Here is a 19,704-nt window from a genome sequence, read left to right as displayed (position 1 = left end):
CACAAATGGCAATCACGAATCAAGTCTATTTCATGCTTTACACAATACTTCATAGTACTGCAATCACCAATCAGGTGACAAATGGCAATCACGAATCAAGTCACAAATGAGAATGGAAGCCTCAATCAGGTTACAAATGAGAATGGAAGCCTAATTGACAGCTTAATATGCTGCTGGACCAATACCCCCATTGTCAGATTTCATCCGAATTTTCATACATTTGATTGTTGACCATGAACCATTTGAAAATTAAAAAGAGTGTACATTTCCCATGTCGTCCCCATCCTTGTAAGTGCATTCTAAACAAACAAGCTTTGACTAGTGTTATAGCCACTAGAGAAAGCAATGATAGTTCAGAAAACATTACAGAAACCATCTCTACAACGCAATGAAAGACCAAAAATGGATAGTTCAGTAAGTAGTCAACAACTTTATGAGAACAGTTTCTTCAAAAACTGCGGATCGAGTGAAGTTATTGGTAGCAAAATCCAAGCATATTAGTGAAATGGGTTGCATAGTTGAAAATATATTTACATTCATTGAATTATCAAGCAGTCTGTACAGGAATTCGGGTTTCTGTGAATAGTTTGGGTTTTTTTAATCAAGCACCAAAATTGATTGTGATCGACTGATGAAGTTATCAAGACACCAAATCTAATTTCCATGGGCAGTAACAAAGAGTCCAGCTTACAACTTCAAATTAGAAGCATTAATGGCTCAAGCAAACAATGGTTTGAATTATTTCAACACACTCTCGAACATTTTTTAAAGTCATAATCAGTATATCAAATATTTTGAAAACAGTCAAAAATCGTTGCATAATATTACACTGTACATTGATTCCTTTGAACTCAAGTGCTAGATTGCTTATGTGAGGATCCCTCTGGATTCCTTTTTATTCCCCATCTGATTCATGCAGATCTATTAAGTATACTAAAATACGACTTGATGCTCGAAACTGAATGAATGACATGCTTTGCTACATGCCTTGTCCTTCTTATGTGTGGACAAAAACTAGGAACGCAGTTAATGGCCAGGGCCCAGCATCATTACAACTCAGTCTGGTTAAGACAAGTTTTAGAAAATTTCACAACAAAATTAAGTTTATCATTGAGCGACTTGACCTTTTCTCCTCAGAAGATGATCTAACATGTTGACTGGGTTAAATATCTTCCAAGATTGCCAGTCATTGGATCATTGTAAAATCCTATTCTGCCATGAAAACCTTTGTTTCAAGTTGATATGCTTTTGTGAAAAAGGAGGGCCAACTGAGGTACGTTGACATGATACTACTGAATGTCGCAGCACCTATCATCATATTCATGACAACAATTTGAAGCTGTATTGCTTCAAGAGGGGAGGCACCTCCCATTATTAGACCAGTCATTGCCCCAGGGAGAGAAATCAGTCCAACTGTCTTTGCATTGTCCAAAACTGGCGAAAGCGCAATTATCAAGGCCCTTCTTACCTGATGAACTGTTGCTTGCCTTGGAGTTGCTCCAAGAGCGAGGGCTGCCTCAACCTGCACATGCAGATGCTATGAGTTAAACAACAAAGAAGCAGAAGCACCGATAAAGATGTGAAGACTAGCATCTATTCCAGAGTTGAAAATATAAATACCATATGCTAGATACAGGACTGTAGAGGAAAGAGTAGTTGAGCATTGGAATGCCAGTATGGTAAATAAATAAAGGAAACTCACCAAATTCTACTGAATTTTGGTTAAGATATAAAGACTAGCATCTATTCCACAGTTGAAAATATAAAGACAAGAAGCTAGATACAGAACTGCAGAGGGAAGAGCAGTTGAGCATTGGAGTGTGAAAATAAATAAAGAAAAACTTACCAAACTCTGCTGAATTTTGATGTCATCCCGCAGCCTCTTCATAGTCACACCAGTTACTGTCATTGCATTTCCAACCACCATCCCTGCTACTGGAATGATGTATCGGGGAGTAAACTCAAAGACACGCAATATCACTAGCAAAAACATAGTCAATGATGTTCCTGTTAAAATGGATGCCCCTGCAACAAATGAGCTACGTGGGACATGCTTTGCACGTTGACCTGCTGTATAACCAGCCACAGTCACCTGCAACAAAAATAATCTTCTTGAAACCAACAGTGTGAAGGAAATCACACCCAGTTACAAAATCATGGTAAACCAACAACAGGAATGAAAGAAATGGCAAGCCTCAGAAAGGCAATATTCTAATAAAAACAGAAAAATAGTTTAAATGTTTATCATAGTGTCAGATGTAGATGCCATTACATTATGAGTTCAAACTATAAGTTGGGATTCCACGGCACTTCATATTGATGTGGCATTGTTTTTATTCTACACAATTCCATATAATTCCATGACTGAAAGTTCAGGAATCCAGGCACATGCTTTAGGTGCATCTCAGATTTTGAGATACCAAAACCCAAGAGCAAGTTCACTCCTAAGTTAATTCTATGATTACTTTACAAGGACTATACTAACCACTTTGCAGCATGTATCTGTACTTAGACCTTAAGTCACCTGTTCTACTTTCGTGCTCAAATTTGGCAACAGTGAAAATCAGAAAACATCACCAGAGCGAAATAAATGGATAAAATTTTCCATTAGGTTCAGCATACAGAATTAAACGAACCCCAAAACCAGATACCGGAACCACACATCGTGCAGAACCATTGCCAAAGCACCCCTGGAACCATGCTTCGGCCTTGATTTGCACACTTCCTGGAAATTTGGAACCACCACGTGCTAAACCACACTCCCATCGCACTTCCTGGACACTTCGTAGGCCCCCCTGGATGCTCACTAGACACATCATGGATGTATGCTCCTCAATGGTAGTAATATACAGGTTTCTCCATGCATGTTGATACCATTCAATGTTCTCACCTTATTGGCACGAAATGGTTTCTGTCATAAATGATGCCCCTAAAGGATACAAGAGCCCTGGGTATGATAAGGCTAGAACCGTTGGACTTAATCATGAAAAAGCAAAAAAATCACATTCTTTGAATAGAATGACAAGTTCTTGGACTGACCATGAGGTGTCCATTGTATCTGATGGATGGACAAATGTAAAAGGCAAGCCATTGATAAGTGTTCTTGCTGTGTCTGTTAGTGGTGCCATCTTTCTTTCAGCATATGATTACTCGACAAATTCAAGACCAGCATCAACATTGCAGAACCATCACTTGAAACAATTGAGCGTATTGGGCCATACGATGTCATCCAAGTCATCACTGATAATGCTCCTAATTGTAAGGCAGCGGGAGCAATTATTGAGGATAAATACCCCAACATATTTTGGTCTACGTGTTTGGTTCACACAATGAACCTTTTGATGCATGATATTGTTCAGAACAAAAACAAACAATACAAATGGATTGGTGATTTGTACAAGAGAGGCAAAGAAATGATAAAATTTATTACAAATCATAGCAATACCCATGGCCTTTTCCGTAGTCACTCAAGATTGGAGTTGTTGAAGATTGCGAGGACTAGATTTGGTAGCTATTACCTCACCTTCAGGGACCTTTTGAAGGTAAGAGAGTCATTGGCTAGCATGGTATCAAGTCCACACTGGCAGGTATTAAAGGAAAGGGCTACAAATGCAACTGACAAGTAAGGTTTTGAACAGATGGAGGAGGCCGCTCTTGATGGTATGTTTTGGGCACGTGTGAGGCAAGTATTGGATTTCACCAAACCCGTTTATCACATGATTCAGTTTGCAGATATAGATAAACCAGTGATTGGCGAGGTGTATGAGGAGATGGATACCATGTTGGGGCAAATAAAAGATATTGTTCATAAAAGTGATCCCAACTTGTATAAACTAATTCACGATTGTGTGTGTATACGGTGGGATAAACTTAATGTTCTAATATATTGCTTGGTGTATATCCTTACGCCAAAATACTACTTTGCATCTTGGTTGGGCCAACCTGCACCAGGGGGTGGGGTTAGGATCAAACCCCATATAGATGAAGAAGTATCTACAAGATATTTGCAAGCATTAGAAAAGTTGATACCTGATAGGGAGGAATGTGCTAGTGTGCGTCTTGAATTAGGCGGATACTTCAGTTTCACTGGTTTGTTTGGTACCTTTCACGCAATGGAAGATACAGACATATTTGATGCTCTCACATGGTGGGAATCATATGGCGGCCAAGGACTTTTGCCAAAATTGGCAAAAAAAGTTCTCGCACGTTGTAAATACTTCCTCTGCAGAGAGGTGTTGGAGCACCTACAGCTTCATACATAATGTGAAAAGAAACAGACTCAATGAAAACCGGGCAGAAAGCTTGGTTTATGTGCACTACAACTTGAGGTTGTTGAGTCATTAATGTGATCGGGGTTATGAGAATCCAACATATAAAATTTGGGACAACCACCCAGAGGATGATAACTTGAAGGATGGCACTATACATCTTGAAGAACTGGAAGCAGAACTTATGAGAGAGAAAGATGAAGCAATAACCATGCCACCTCCACCATCCAGTAGCAGTGCTCGAGTCCCGAGTCTTGTTCCTTTGTTGTCGCCGCCTCCATCTACACCCTCACGTGGAGGGCATGTGCCTTCTGGTTCTGGTTGTCGGTCTGTGCAGGAGGAGACTCCTAGAAGGCCACCACGACCTGCTCATACATCAGACACTTCTCGTGGCAAGGGCCACATGAAGTAGTAGATAATAGATTTACAATTTACTTGTCTTTTCTAGTTTCTATTAGTTTTCATAACTGTTGAGTCTTGACTCTTTCATATTTATTATGATATTTTTTGTAAACAATATATGACAATTTAAGTTTGAAGTTTGAAGTTGGCAATTATAACTCATTGGTAATGATTCTGAATTATGAATATGATGCTTCGTGAAAGTTGTTTCATTTCATTTCATAATTCATTTTATAACATTTCATTTCATGTTAGATATTATTTCTTGTAATGGTTAAACTTAGCTTACAAGTACAACTTTGGTGATCAATGATGATAAATGTTATATATTGAATTTTCAATTTTGAAAGCTTGAAGTTGAAACTTTAAGATTGATGAATCATGATTCACGAGACTCAATATGTTGTATGTTACTAACTTGTGGACGTGGTTGATGAAGATTATAACTTCTAGATGATTGATGTTATATGGTTCAATGATCAATCTATGTTTTTTTATGTTTTTTATATCTAATTCATCATTCTACATGTTTTTGTTGACATATATGTATCAAAATATAAAAAATATATAGGATTATATAAAAATCACTCCGAGATTCGCTCCCAAACAAGGAGCTTATAAAAATGTCGCTCCCACACCCGTTTTCGCTCCCGCTCCCTGTTCCAAGTAACATTGTTCACGAGACTCAACATGTTGTATGTTACTAACTTGTGGATGTGGTTGATGAAGATTATAACTTCTAGATGATTGATGTTATATGGTTCAATGATCAATCTATGTTTTTTTATGTTTTTTATATCTGATTCATCATTCTACATGTTTTTGTTGACATATATGTATCAAAATATAAAAAAATATATATATTATATAAAAATCGCTCCGGGATTCGCTCCCAAACCGGGAGCTTTTGAAAATGTCGCTCCCGCACCCGTTTTCACTCCCGCTCCCCGCTTTCGCTCCCACTCCCAAGTAACACTATGTTATATAGTTTAATCCATGTTTTTATGTTTTTATCTTTTTTATAACTAATTCATCATTCTACATGCATGTGTTGACATATATGCATCAAAATATATAAAAACATATATTATATATAAATCGATCCCATCATAGAAGCTTCTGAAAATTGTCGCTCCCCGCTCTCGCTTCCAACTTCCAAGTAGCCTTGTTCAAAATATGCTAATTATTTTTTCATACCATGCGTGAGGTGCTTGCTTTAGGCCATAAAGAGACTTGATAAGCTTGCATAACTTATGTTCTTGACCCTTTACAGTGAATCCTTTTGGTTGAGACATGTATACATTCTCTTTCAAATCACCATTTACGAAAGTTGTCTTCACATTCATGTGATGAATCTTGTGCATATCTCGTGCTACTAAAGCCAACAAAGCACGAATGTTAGCCCATTTTGTTGTGGGGGGAAAAGTCTCCTCATAGTTTATGTCTTCCTTTTTGTGCATATCCTTAGCCAATAGCCTCACCTTATCCCTGTTAAGTAAGCCATTTTTGTAAACCCACTTGCAACTAATTGGTTTGGTTCCAAATGGAGGAACCAACAATTTCCATGCCCCATTCTTGATGAGAGCATCATACTCCTTTTGCATAGCTTCTTTCCACTCATCATAAGAAACAACTTCTTCAAATGAAGTTGGTTCAACATTAGTGGATAAATGTAATTCACAATCATATGAAATTTCTATATTATTTACATCACCTTAATCTAAATCATCTAAATCACCTCCATCATCTTATCTTGCTAAACTTCTAGATCTTGTCTTTCCAACCTCATTGAGATGAACACTTTCAAGTGTCTTTATGATCCAATTTGGACAATTCTATAATGGTCCAGGTTGCTCCACTGATAAAATTTGAGTCAACCATTCACGTGCTCCTACCACATTCCCCAAGGGCCAGGTTTGCAATGTCAATGACATCTCTATCGATGTCGTTAAGGATAAGATGTTTAGACTTATGACAAATGACAGGATGCTTACCATTGAAAGGGAAATGGTTCAAACCCTGACATTGAAATTCTCCCTTTCTGTTGAGTAGGACCCCATTTAGATTCTACAAACACTACTTGTTCCACCAATATGGCCTCCAAAGACCATTAAAGATTTGGATCTAATCTTCATGCCAAACTAAAGTAAGCTATTTCTCAGAGCAATTTGCTAAAACAAATTGTTAAGAGATGACTTGATTACTGAGCAATCACTTGAACCTCATCTTAACTCCTTTAGATTTTACACATGACCCACCTATTTCTTTGGTTGCTACACTTAAAAGGAAGTGTCAATGCTAATCTACCATCAACTATAGCAAAGGAGATAGATACATCATCATATTCAACATCAACAGCTTTAAACATGTCATATACCTTTGGAACCGGGTTAGGCACTTTTATTGTCCCGCAAATAAAAGGAAGCAACAAGTGAGGAAGATCATGAAGTCATCTAAAAAAACACAAAGCTTTCATAACACTAAAAGGCCTTAAATAACTCCAATGTAAAAATAAATTTTAGTAATGTGAGTCATATTTAAATACATAAATTTTATTAATATGAGTCATATTTAAATACAACCAGATATGACTTTTAGCTTCATCTTCCAATACCTCTAATGGCTATTTCTATTCACCTATCACTCTTCATATTTCTCCTAAATAAAAAATATTTGCAAGACAACATAATCCCTAGGATGAGATATATAATAGCTCACCCTTAAGCATATAACCTCTCATACACCCATTTTTGGTGCCACACTTTGCATTTGCAATTAACTAAATTTTTGGTGCCAAACTATACTTATTCTTTTATGATGTTAGGCTCCTTGAACTTCTTGTGCTCACAATCCCCTCTTCCCACCCACAACCAACTACTATTAAAATATCCTATAGATTTGGTATATTCCCCCTGTAACTTGTACTCTTGTTAAATTGTTAAAGAAGCCAACCATGACTTCTTCGACTATAGGCTAACAAACAATGTTTTGGCCAACATTACAAGTTGTTCAACTGATACTGTCGAAAATCACAATCGTCATTAGACCAAAACTCACAAGCTGTTTCTCAACAATCACATCGCCAGAGATAAGGATACACGAGAGGTGGTTAGTCCATGTCATGAAACACACGAGAGCGTTGATTTATCCAATGTCCAACAATCTCCCCCCAATGAGAGCCGAGTGTGTATTGAACTCGTGACCTATGCTCTGATACCACTTGTCGAGAATTGTGATTGTCATTAGACCAAAACCCACAGGGTGTTTGTCAATGATCACATCGCCAGAAATAAGGATCCACAAGAGGCGGTTAGTCCATGTCGCGAAACACATGGGAACATTGATTTATCCAATATCCAATAGATACCACTAGATATGGCAATCCAACTTGGTTATCTCCCAGATTTCAATGCATGTGCACAATGTAAAACTTATTCAAGCTAGCATTTAACAACATGACTCTCTTGATGCAATCAACAACCATGACCAGACATCCAGTCCAAACCATAGTCACACCACTAGAACTTAGCAACCCAAAATGGAGAGTCAACTCGGCAACGTGGCAAAACTTGGTGCAAAACACAACAATAACTTGGCTTATTTTAGAAAAACTAAAAGGGGACATAGACTTCGTAAAACTTGACAAAACAAAGATAGAAAATTCGACCATAACTCGGCAAACTGATAAGTTGCCAGGTTTGACCAAAATACGACAACTTCTGGCTGAAATGTCAGCATAGCTTGCCCAAATTGGCTGCCCGAGTATTCATCAGACCTAGTGAGTTTGGGTCGAAAACTCTAATTTTTTGGCCAAAATCGATCATTATCACCATAGAAAATTTAGAGAAGCTATCGAAATAAGAAAACACCCCAATAACCTCAACCATGATGACGGTTGGAAAATTAGTGACAATTGGATTCCTACATTAACTGGGGATTCTACTGTCCCCTAGGTACTCTCGGACCCTTTATCTCTTGATGGTTCACCTATCCCTAAAATCATTAAATTAATATTTTAATTAGTTCATTCAAACCTTAATTAACCTAATCAAGTACTAAACAAAAAAAACGGTAACCTTTATATAATCTAACATCAATATCTAGGAACTTCCTTAAACAATTTATCTCAAGATTATTAATTAATAAAGAGAAATATAATTAACATTCAATTAATAATCTATAGAAAACCAAATTAATTAATAAACATTATTAATTAATATCCAGAAACCTTTATAGATCAATACATAATATTAATCTAACATCACAACCTAGGAACTTCCTCAGTAATTTATCTCAAAATTATTAATTAATAAAGAGAAATAATAAACATTCAATTAATAATATATAGATAAATACATAAATCTATAAATAAATAAATAAATTTAGATGTTTTAATTATCTTGCAACATTTAAAACATTAAGGTTAAAACTAAGTAAATTTAATATCAATAATTCAACAAATTAATTAATATTAAAACTTTTAGTTAAACATTATAATAGTTGCACATCATAATATTACATCATCATGTTTGAATAAATAACATTAAGTATTAAATAATGTCAACTAAAATAATTAATACAAAAACTTTTGGTTAATAACATCACAAGTATCAATGCCCCCAATCGGGGTGGACAAAATGGAGATGTGCGGGATTATGATGGAGGAGGGATGGTGGCAATACAGACCACCTCTCAATATAATCATCCCACATGACAATAAGACGGCCTGCAGACGCGGCAGAAACCCGAGGCGAGGAGACGCCAGAGTAGTGGAGAACGAAGGAGGAAGGATCGGTGGCGATCGGACAATGGGACGTTGGGTAGGTGGCGACAAATCAATAAGAGTAAGCATGGGCAGAGCTGAAGACAGTATGATGCGAAGGAGGGCGACGAAGGAAGCGAGCAGTTGGCAGGTATTCTGTGCAATTTGTTTCAGGAAGGGGCAGAGGGCAACGGCAGGAAGAATGAAAAGGGCAGGTAACGACGTTAGCAAGACGGGAAGGCAGACGAGACAGGACAAAGACATGCAAGGAGCACAGATCGACACCGAGCAGGACTAGATGGTGACAGAAAAACATAATGCCTAGGAGGAAGAGAGGCCCCCTGAGCATAAAGACCAAAATCCTGCTAGGAAAGGAAGGGCGGGGATGACCAAAATGCTTGAGAAAGGACAGGAAGGGAAAGAAATAAACCTGGATATGAAAGTTAAGGAGGCTGGCAGTGAGGAATTCATAGGGAACATGTCATTTGAGGTGGGGCAGGGGAGCCAGGAAACTAACAGGTGCAGACTGCTTCGGCCAGGCAGAGGAAGAGGACGCAGAGGCAGAGGGGGATGACGTCAATCCGGCAGACAAGACTCGAGAGGGCCTTCACCAGTTCGTCTTAGGCAGGGACGGAAAACCATGAAGCATATGGTACAGGAGGCAGAGAAGGCCTACAATGAAGGAACCAACGAAGACATACGCAGGATCATCCAAGAAATGGAAAATAACGCAATGCAGGAGGATTCGGAACCGGAGATGGAGGATTGAGGCAACCTCATCCCTGACCCGGGCAATACAAGGGGACGCCTGTCTTTATACAAGCAGGCCTTACATGTATATTGGGCAGTGAAGCGGTTACTGGCAAAGGCTATGGAGCAAGTTGCAGAGGAAATGGCGGAGATGGCTCAGGGCATACCAAATCTAAGAAGAGAGATGAAAAACCTCCAAATTACTTTGCTCATGCATGTTGACACCTAATCCTCTGCGATTGGGTGAATGTGGAATGTGAACAGTGATCAAGAAGATGAACTGATCAGTCACATTCATGTATATAACAATAGCTACCTAATGAAATAAATGAATCAGTTTTTCTGCCAAGTCTGGAGTTACTCCTGGCCTGACATGGTATCAGAGCTCCCAGGTTCTAAAAATAGATGTAACTCCTCTGTCTGCCATATCCCCTCTGTCCTGCCATATCCCCTCTGCCATATTCCTTTCCAGCGCTGCCTCTATTCATAACGCATCTGTCCATATTCAAAAAAAAACTGATGCCATCTTCTCTCTGCCATCCGCTCAGCTTGTCGGATTTCTTGTTCTGGCTCAAACGTTTTTGCAGTCCGAAAGTTCTCTGCTATGTTAACGCTCTAGTGCTCTGGCATCGTTTTTTGGTTCATGAAACGCACTGCAAACTCACTTACTACACCTCATTACTGAACGTTGTTTTGACATTATTGAAACGCTGTGCTGCTCTTTTCATTCCATCTCAAACGTAAACGCTGTGCTACCCTTTTTCAATCCATTGAAACGCTGTAGGATAATTTGTGGCAACGATATTTAGCCTGCTCTCAATTGCAGTCATTTCCTCAAGCGCCACCGAATCTTCTCCAATCTGCTGCAGCTCGGGCATCAGGGATTTACCGAAGGGATTGATTCCTTACCAACACGATATGAATTACCAAGAATGGCAACGACTAAACCAGGCCCGAGGTCGATGATACTAGTTATGTCCGACATTCAATACAAGCAAACTGCTGCTACCGAATTGCGTGTTTTGAAGTTTGTCCTCCATTATGTTGTAGTTAAAATTCCTTTAATGACAATATATTAATTCTGTGCAAAATATTTGATGCATGTAGTTATATGCAAGAGAGGATGCATTAAATGTTAACGTTCACTGATTCGGCTGTCAGGCTTTGGAGGCTGTGGGGTCTAAACTCAAACGATATGTTATTTTGTCACCAAACGAACCTTAATCCATGGTATTGCCTACGGCATAGATATTGGTTTGTGCAGTCACTAGCCCATGAGAAAGACAGATATGGAGTCTCTTACAGTTTAAAATTGTGGAGTCGGCGATTGGGAAGACCACTGAGATATTTGAGCACCACAGATCTTTTGTTGAATTTTAAACTCGTGTGAAAAGATTGAGCATCCCATGTTGTTTACTGTTGCGCATGCATGGAATGATTTTTATTGGTAGCTGTGTACATTTTTGAAAGTCATTTTCTGTCTGTGTATTGAAGTTGTGATGACAGTGATTCAACGGGTATATGAAAATCTTATGTTAGAAATTTTAGTGGATGATAATACCCTTTGAGAATGCCCTTTTGAGTACATTTCTACTGTATATTGGCAGAAAAAAAATTTATCAGCAGAAGTTTTTTTTACAGAATGCATTCAATCATCTCTATGGTAGGAATAGTTCTCACTGGCAAGGAGAACTATCCTGAATGGTCCCGGATGATAAAACACACCCTCATCTTCAATGAGTTGTGGAAAGGAGTGTGTGTCGGAGAAGGAGACAATGACCCAGTACAGCCTACATCAGACAAAGAGCTCGTCATTTGGGATAACAAGAACAGCAAAGCATATGCATTAATCGCAGCATCTGTAAATGAAGAAGTAAGTCGCCATATTTCATCATATTCAACTGCCTTTGAAGCTTTACAAAAGCTCAAAGAACTCTATGACTCACATTCTGCACTTGAAGTTGTTCAGCTCATGATTAAACTCTTCACTCTTGAACTGAAAAATAATGATCCTCTTGCTCTTGCATCTGAAGTAAAATCCATAATGCATGATATCAAATCCACTAAGGTTGAGCTGGATATCCCTCTTATTGCTTTTCTCAAGGCACTCTATCCTACTTACTCCAATTATCTTGAGTCTTTACAAGCAAATGGAAATCTTAAAGATATAACCTTTGACTCTCTTGTGAAAAAGTTTGCTGAAAGAGAGAAAGCCTTTGGAAAGAAGACAGTCCCTGAATCTTCTGAAGAGACTGTTTGCCTTGCTCATAAAGAAAAGCATCCTGCTCAAGATTCTACAAGAGGAAGAGGTGGACGAAGAGGAAGAGGAAGAGGAAGATACTTCAGAGGCAGGGGGGGCAGACATTCTCAAGCAGAAAAAGCAGATCTGCATTGCATTCGCTGCAAACGAAATGGATCATATGATGCTTCTACATGCAAGCTACCATGGGACAAAATTGAGCAGAAAAGAAACCAGCAGAAAGGTAAAATTGATGATACAGACAAAGGTAAAGCACCTGAATCCGCTCACTATATTGAGGCACAATGTAACATTGGAGTAAATGAAGATTTGTTTAATGCTTCACTTGCTTCTTCGAAAAATGATTGGTTGCTTGATTCAGGAGCAACCTGTCATATGACTCATAGGAAAGATTTTTTTGAAGATTTCACTGACAATGTTGATGGAGCAGTATACTTTGCAGATCAGTTAAAAATCAAGCCATCAGGGCTTGGCACAATCAGGCTTAAACTGTCTGGTCTTCCAGACTTTCTTCTGGATCATGTTCTATATCTCCCACAGCTCAAGAGAAACTTGCTGTCCTTGGTCCACATCCGCCAGCAAGGTCACTCCATTCATATGTTTGATGGCAAGCTTGAGGTAAGAAAAGCATCTGACCACTCACTTGTCATGAGGGGAATAGAAGAAGAAAGGCTTCTCAAATTGCAAGGAACCTCTGCTCATGCACAACATTTCTCATATATTTCTCATCATGGAGAAGGTACACTTCCATCAAGTTTATTATGGCATGCTAGATTTGGACATTTAAACTATGACAGTCTCCGCTTATTGAAGAAAAATGGTGTTGCTGGTTTGCCTACAATTCCTAGGAAACATAAGCAATGTGATGCTTGCATTCTAGGAAAGCATAGCAAACAGTCTTTTCATGATTCACATTCAAGAGCACATAGGAAGCTTGAACTCATTCATTCAGATTTATGTGGTCCAATGCCTGTTCCTTCTGCAAATGGAAATAAATATATCATGACATTTATTGATGATTACACCAGAATGTGTTGGGTTTATTTATTGAAGAACAAATCTGATGCTTTTCAAACATTCAAGAATTTTCATAAATGGATTGAAAATGATGCACAATCTCATATTGGGTCTATTCGCACTGATAATGGAAAAGAATATACATCAAATGAATTTGAACACTATCTTCGCCAACATGGGATTAAACATCAAACAACTGTGCCTTATAATCCCCAACAGAATGGTGTAGCTGAAAGAATGAATAGAACAATCTTGAATATGGTACGATCCATGCTCTTTTTCAAAAATGTAAAGATAATGTTTTGGGCTGATGCTGTTCTATGTGCTGCATATATAAAGAATAGATGTCCATCTAATGCTATAAGAAACAAGACTCCTTATGAATTGTGGTATGGACATGTTCCTTCGGTAAAACATCTCAGGATCTTTGGTTCCACCTGTTATGCTTTGATACCAAAGGTACATAGAAACAAACTTGGTGCTAGAAGTCGTAAGTGTATCTTCCTAGGGTATTCAAACACCTCTAAAGTATACCGCCTCTATGATGAAGTAAATAAAAAGTTTGTTGTATCTAGAGATGTCATTTTTCTTGAATCATCCAAATCTGACAATGTTGTTGAGCGGCAACTTGATCGCTTGGATAGATTCGCAAAAACGAAATCATTTCAAGAATTTGATAATCAGATTCCACATCTTGAAGGGGGGATTCCTATACTAGAACAACATGTGGAATCTTCTTCTGAAGAACAATCTCCTCTGCATGAAACTCCAACAACGGATGATGCTTTAAGTGATGTAATTGATAGAATTAGGAGACTCAATCTTGATTCAGTCCCAACTCAATCAACAGAGCAGCCTGGACCATCTCAGAAAGGTCCCCCAAAGTGGCTGACAAAGACACTTGAAAGTGTTCATCCTGATGAAATTGGAAAAACAGGAACCAAAAATTCAAACCGACAAAATGGAGGTGATGTAGATGACTCTAATTCACCTGTTGATATGGATGTTACTTATGATTGTGAATTGAACTTGTCTACAGATTTTGAACCAACTTCCTTCAAAGAAGCTACTTCTCATGATGAATGGAAAGAAGCGATGAAAAAGGAGTATGATGCCCTCATAAAGAATGGCACTTGGAAGCTGGTTGATCCTCCATTTGGAACCAAACCAATTGGCTGCAAGTGGGTCTACAAGAACAAATACAAAGCTGATGGCTCACTTGACAAGCACAAATCTAGGCTTGTGGCAAAAGGCTTTGCACAGAAGGAAGGGGTCGATTATGAGGAAACTTTTGCCCCCACAGCGAAATGGGCCACCATCCGGACACTCTTTACACTAGCTGCTCAGAACGGTTGGAAAGTCCATCAAATGGATGTAAAAACTGCATTCTTGAATGGAGATCTAAAAGAGAATGTTTTTATGTCCCAGCCTAAAGGATTTGCTGTGAAAGGACATGAACATAAAGTATGCAAACTTGTGAAGTCCTTGTATGGCCTCAAACAAGCACCACGAGCCTGGTATGAAAAACTAACTGAGCATCTTCTGAAACTCAACTTCAATCATTTTGATCTTGATGATGCAACTTTATTTGTCAAGAAAGTTGGCAAAACAGTTGTATATCTTGTGGTATACGTAGATGATCTTTTAATGACAGGGAACAATGAAAGCTATATTGCATCCATAAAGAAAGAATTAGGAAAAAGTTTTGAAATGACTGATTTGGGCTATGTTCATTACTATCTTGGCATTGAAGTAACCCAACATCCAAAATCTATATTTCTTTCTCAAAAGAAATACATTGGAGATTTGTTAAACAGATTTGGCATGACAGAGTGCAATCCTCTTTCTACTCCAATGGAACAAAACTTAAAGCTCACATCTATTGAAGGAAAGGAATTTGAGGATGCAACAAAGTATAGACAGCTTGTAGGAAGTCTCATCTACCTCACTACTACCAGACCAGACATTTCATTCACTGTTGGAATCCTCTCGAGGTTCATGCAAAAGCCTTGTGAGGGACATTGGTCTGCTGCAAAAAGAGTTCTAAGGTACTTGAAGGGAACTCAAGACCTTGGAATCAAGTATACACAGGTGGACGACTTCAGCTTGATTGGATACTCTGATTCAGACTTCGATGGAGACAAAGAAACTGGAGTATCTACTTCAGGATATGCTATGAGTCTTGGATCAGGAGTTGTCTCTTGGAGATCACGCAAACAATCAGTTCTAGCAGATTCCACAACAGAAGCAGAATACGTGGCAACAGCTGAAGCAACGAAAGAAATTGTGTGGCTCAGGAAAATTCTTGAAGATTTGCAGGTAAAACAAGTACAATCAACTCCACTCATGATTGACAACACCTCTGCAATAAAGTTGGCCAAGAACCCAAAGTTCCATGATCGTACAAAGCACATCAATACTAAATATCATCTGATCCGACATCATGTTGAGGCCAAAACAATCCATCTTCGTCATTGTTCCACAAATGAGCAAATTGCAGACATCTTCACCAAAGCGCTTGGAAGAGAAAAGCTTGAAAGATTCAGAACGATGCTTGGACTCACCAACATCCCTTCAGATTAAGGGGGGGAATGTTGACACCTAATCCTCTGCGATTGGGTGAATGTGGAATGTGAACAGTCATCAAGAAGATGAACTGATCAGTCACATTCATGTATATAACAATAGCTACCTAATGAAATAAATGAATCAGTTTTTCTGCCAAGTCTGGAGTTACTCCTGGCCTGACAATGCAAGACAGCAAGCTGGAAGAAATACAATAACAGCTGAAGAAGATAGCTACAGCGCCCCGGGAAGAAGAAACTTAGCCTGAAATCATGGTAGATTAATCTCTCTAGATTAAGTCAATGGTTTTTGTGTTAACTCTCTGAGAGCAAGTTTTCCTTTTTGTTCTGTTTTACGAAGATCATGTTGATAGGAAAACAGATTAGTATTTTTGACAGTGAAGTGTATTTGGCATGGATTGGCAGACTTTGTCTTTTTTGTTACTGGTCAGGGTATAAAGACTTAAGGTGGCCAACAGACCCGGTTCCCCTTCGGGGCGGGTTGAGGCCACCAAACGTTTGTACTTATTTTTATATGGATAAATAGAAAACAAAGGTCCTTCTTTAGCTGACAAAAAAAAACATCACAAGTATCAATTAATAAAAATAAAAATAATAATCATCATGAACATATAAACATACAAATATCAAATAAACTTTTAAATATTTAATCAAGTAAACTAAATTTATTTCTGAACATTAGCAAACCTGTTGGCTCCATACATCATCATCTCAACCCTATCCTCTATTTATTGCCCCATTATTTTCTGACTTTTTCACACTTCTGATCCTGATGATGAACCACAGAGGTTGGTTTGAAACGTCGATACAATACAATCATGAATGCGATGACTCCAGAAGACATCACTACACAAAATGAAGATCGCAGAAGCCTCAAATCTATAAATGACAAGACTTCCATCAGCAGTACAGACTTATGTTAATGGAAGCATAAATGATATCTCCCATGCAAGACATATGTTCAAAGGCTGGCAACTATGGCAGCATGGCATAGGGAACACACTGGAGGTGTTGAGAAGTTGCACATACTATACATATACACCTTGTATATCTCTGTATTTTTCCTTCTACTAGGTTCCAGTAGCAGAAAGAGGGCCTATAATCTGCATATTACAACCATGTCTCTGTATTTTTTTTGGTCCGGATCATGGGGCGTGAAGTAGATCAAATCTAATGGAATTCACTTCCTCCCACAAACAAAGAATTTTGGACACCATTAGATGTGCATCCAGGACGGGTATTTTGCCCTCTTTTATATCTCCTATAGAGCAAAAATCATAAGTGGAGAGACTGTCATGATAGAAAATTCGTAAGTGGTCTGTACAGACCTTCGAAGCCACAGTGAGAACTTGGGTACCTAATAATACCAGCACAAAATTCAAAAACCAATAGACACTGTTATCTTTACAGAACAACGGCAGTATTCACTGAAATTTGTTGAGTTTAATCAAGGTTTCTAGGCTTTTTGCAGGCAGTATGTGACATCTACCCTCATGTTACGGCTTGAATTGGCTTTAAAGAAACAACAATGTATGCGCACTGGCCTTTTTGAGTGAACATGTATGTACGGATATGCTAAAAATGGGTTTTTAAAAAGCCCCCAAGGATTTTTAAAAAGCCCCTAGCCCACCAACAACAGCTTCTTGAAAACAATGGGAACTCTTTTCTGAGAGAGCCACTGCCCCCCTTCCTCCCAAACACACAGGATTACAGAGAGAAACCAATAATTTTTTTTTTTTAATTGTTTCTAAATTAAAAGCCAACTCCAAACAGACGCAAAGCTTTGACCCCATAGATGATAATGTAGATGACATTGCAGAAAGCAACAGAAACTCACCGTGAATAAGTAGGCTGCCAAGATCCATATACGATTTTCCTGGTTAAATATGAATTGCAGCACAAATCCAATAATTGAGAGCTGAAGGAATGACCTTGATATTGAATAAACCATTTCCCATCCCAAGCCAAGTTTCAGCAAAAAGGACAGCACCACTGACACAGCCACTATTGATGTTGCAGCCAATGGCTGCAGCATTCCTTTGAGGTATTCTTCCCAATTAAAAGCCATTACACCGCAAGTGACACTATGTAAATTTTCTGGAGAATCAAAGCACTCAAGGTTCTCTGTTTAAGTTCGCTCATACAAGTTTGAAATGTCTCAGGTGCTAGTCGATTGGTTTTAAAGGCCAATATTAGCGTGGAATGAAGGGTTGAGAGACCGGGGGAGGCTGATCCAGTGGAAAATTCAGAATCCATCTCCTATTATGGTCAGGCTCTAACTGGTGTGCATCTTAATCAGTTGACCGCCGGGTTTTGCGGAGGTGATGTCCATGTAGCTAATCAATGGGGCCTCTTTCCTAAAAAAAACCACTGCCCTTCTTCCTCCCATTACAGACAACTACAAAGAAACCAAAAATCTCTTTCTTATTTTTTAATTGTTTCTAGATTGAAAGCAACTCCAAACAAACCCAAAGCTCTGATCCTATAGATGATAATTCAGATGGTAATTCAGAATGCAACAGAAACTCACCATGAATAAGTAGGCTGCCAAGATCCATATAGCATTTTTCTGGGTAAATATGAATTGCAGCACAAATCCAATAATTGAGAGCTGGAGGAATGACCTTGATATTGAATAAACCATTTCCCACCCCAAGCCAAGTTTCTGGAAAAAGGACAGCGCCACTGCCAAAGCCACTATTGCTGTAGCAGCCAATGGCTTCAGCATTCCTTCGAAAAACTCTGCCCATTGAACAGCCATTACGCCCCAAGCGACACTTTAAAATTTCTCAAGAACCAAAGCATTCAATGTCCTCTGTTTAAGTTCGCTCATACAGGTTTGAGATGTCTCAGCTGCCATCTGTTTAGTTTTGAACGCCAACATCAGCGGGGGCCGGAGGGATGAGAACCCTGGGGTAGGTTGAACCAGTGGAGAATCCACCTCCTATTATGGGCAGGCTCTAACTGGTGTGAGGCTTTAACTTGTGTGTATCTCAATCCATTGACCATCGGATCTGACAAAGGTGATATCCATGGATCAAATAAATGGACTCTTCCTATCTTTATTATATTCATAGAATCGCTAGTTGAAAGCTTATCACCACCATGCGGGCCCTTCAATGTACCTGCAACTTTATTCCTATGGAAAATTGGTTGAATTAGTCCGTGGTACCCCGTACTAACAGAGCTATACCCTTTATAATGTCCCGCACCCGAAAAAGTAAATCTATCCCTCTCCTATTCCCGAAGTACTTTAAAAAGTGATATAGAGTTAAAACAAGCGTGCATGTAATGCATGATACTGCCGAATATTGAAATATAATAAAAGAGATAATACTTCGCTGAATAATAAAATACAATAAAAATGGGAAGTAATATAATTAAAAAAATACTTTGTTGAATAATAAAATATAATAAAAAAAATCTATTATTGTGGATTGTAGTCAGTGATGATGATGTTCACCGTTGGTTTGATAGGATAAATATGATATGTTTCCTTATTATTAAAAAATATAATATAATAAAAAATTGATATTTTCATGTGTTTATAATAAAAAATGATATTTTCATATTTTCATGAGGCATCTGGCAGGAGTGAGAGCCTGCTCCCGATTACGGACCACCAGCAGGGTTATGCCAGGTGGCGTGGTTTTCCTATTT

At 38.5% G+C, this 19,704-nt stretch overlaps 1 protein-coding gene across 2 annotated transcripts; it reads right to left on the bottom strand.

The window, feature by feature from the left end:
• Positions 1–756: 756 nt before the first annotated feature.
• LOC149212108 (UPF0014 membrane protein STAR2-like) lies at positions 757–19,232 on the bottom strand. 2 transcript variants are annotated; one of them, XM_089391723.1, is made up of 3 exons: positions 18,575–19,232; positions 1,847–2,092; positions 757–1,522 (listed from the first exon to the last, which is right to left on the bottom strand). In XM_089391723.1, exons 1-3 carry the CDS (start codon positions 18,803–18,805, stop codon positions 1,208–1,210), a joined length of 792 nt encoding a protein of 263 aa, XP_089247849.1. In that variant the 5' UTR covers positions 18,806–19,232; the 3' UTR covers positions 757–1,207. The 2 variants fall into 2 exon arrangements, with proteins under 2 accessions (XP_089247849.1, XP_089247850.1); XM_089391724.1 differs by lacking the exon at positions 18,575–19,232 and adding an exon at positions 17,882–18,127.
• Positions 19,233–19,704: the final 472 nt, after the last annotated feature.

This window comes from Pinus tabuliformis, chromosome 1_1 (assembly GCF_031772625.1).
Source record: "Pinus tabuliformis cultivar Carrire ecotype Pingquan chromosome 1_1, CPIR1, whole genome shotgun sequence".
Lineage (NCBI taxonomy): Eukaryota > Viridiplantae > Streptophyta > Pinopsida > Pinales > Pinaceae > Pinus > Pinus tabuliformis.
The sequence above is the reverse complement of the archived record's forward strand: the minus strand, read 5'-3'. Positions and strand labels throughout refer to the sequence as shown.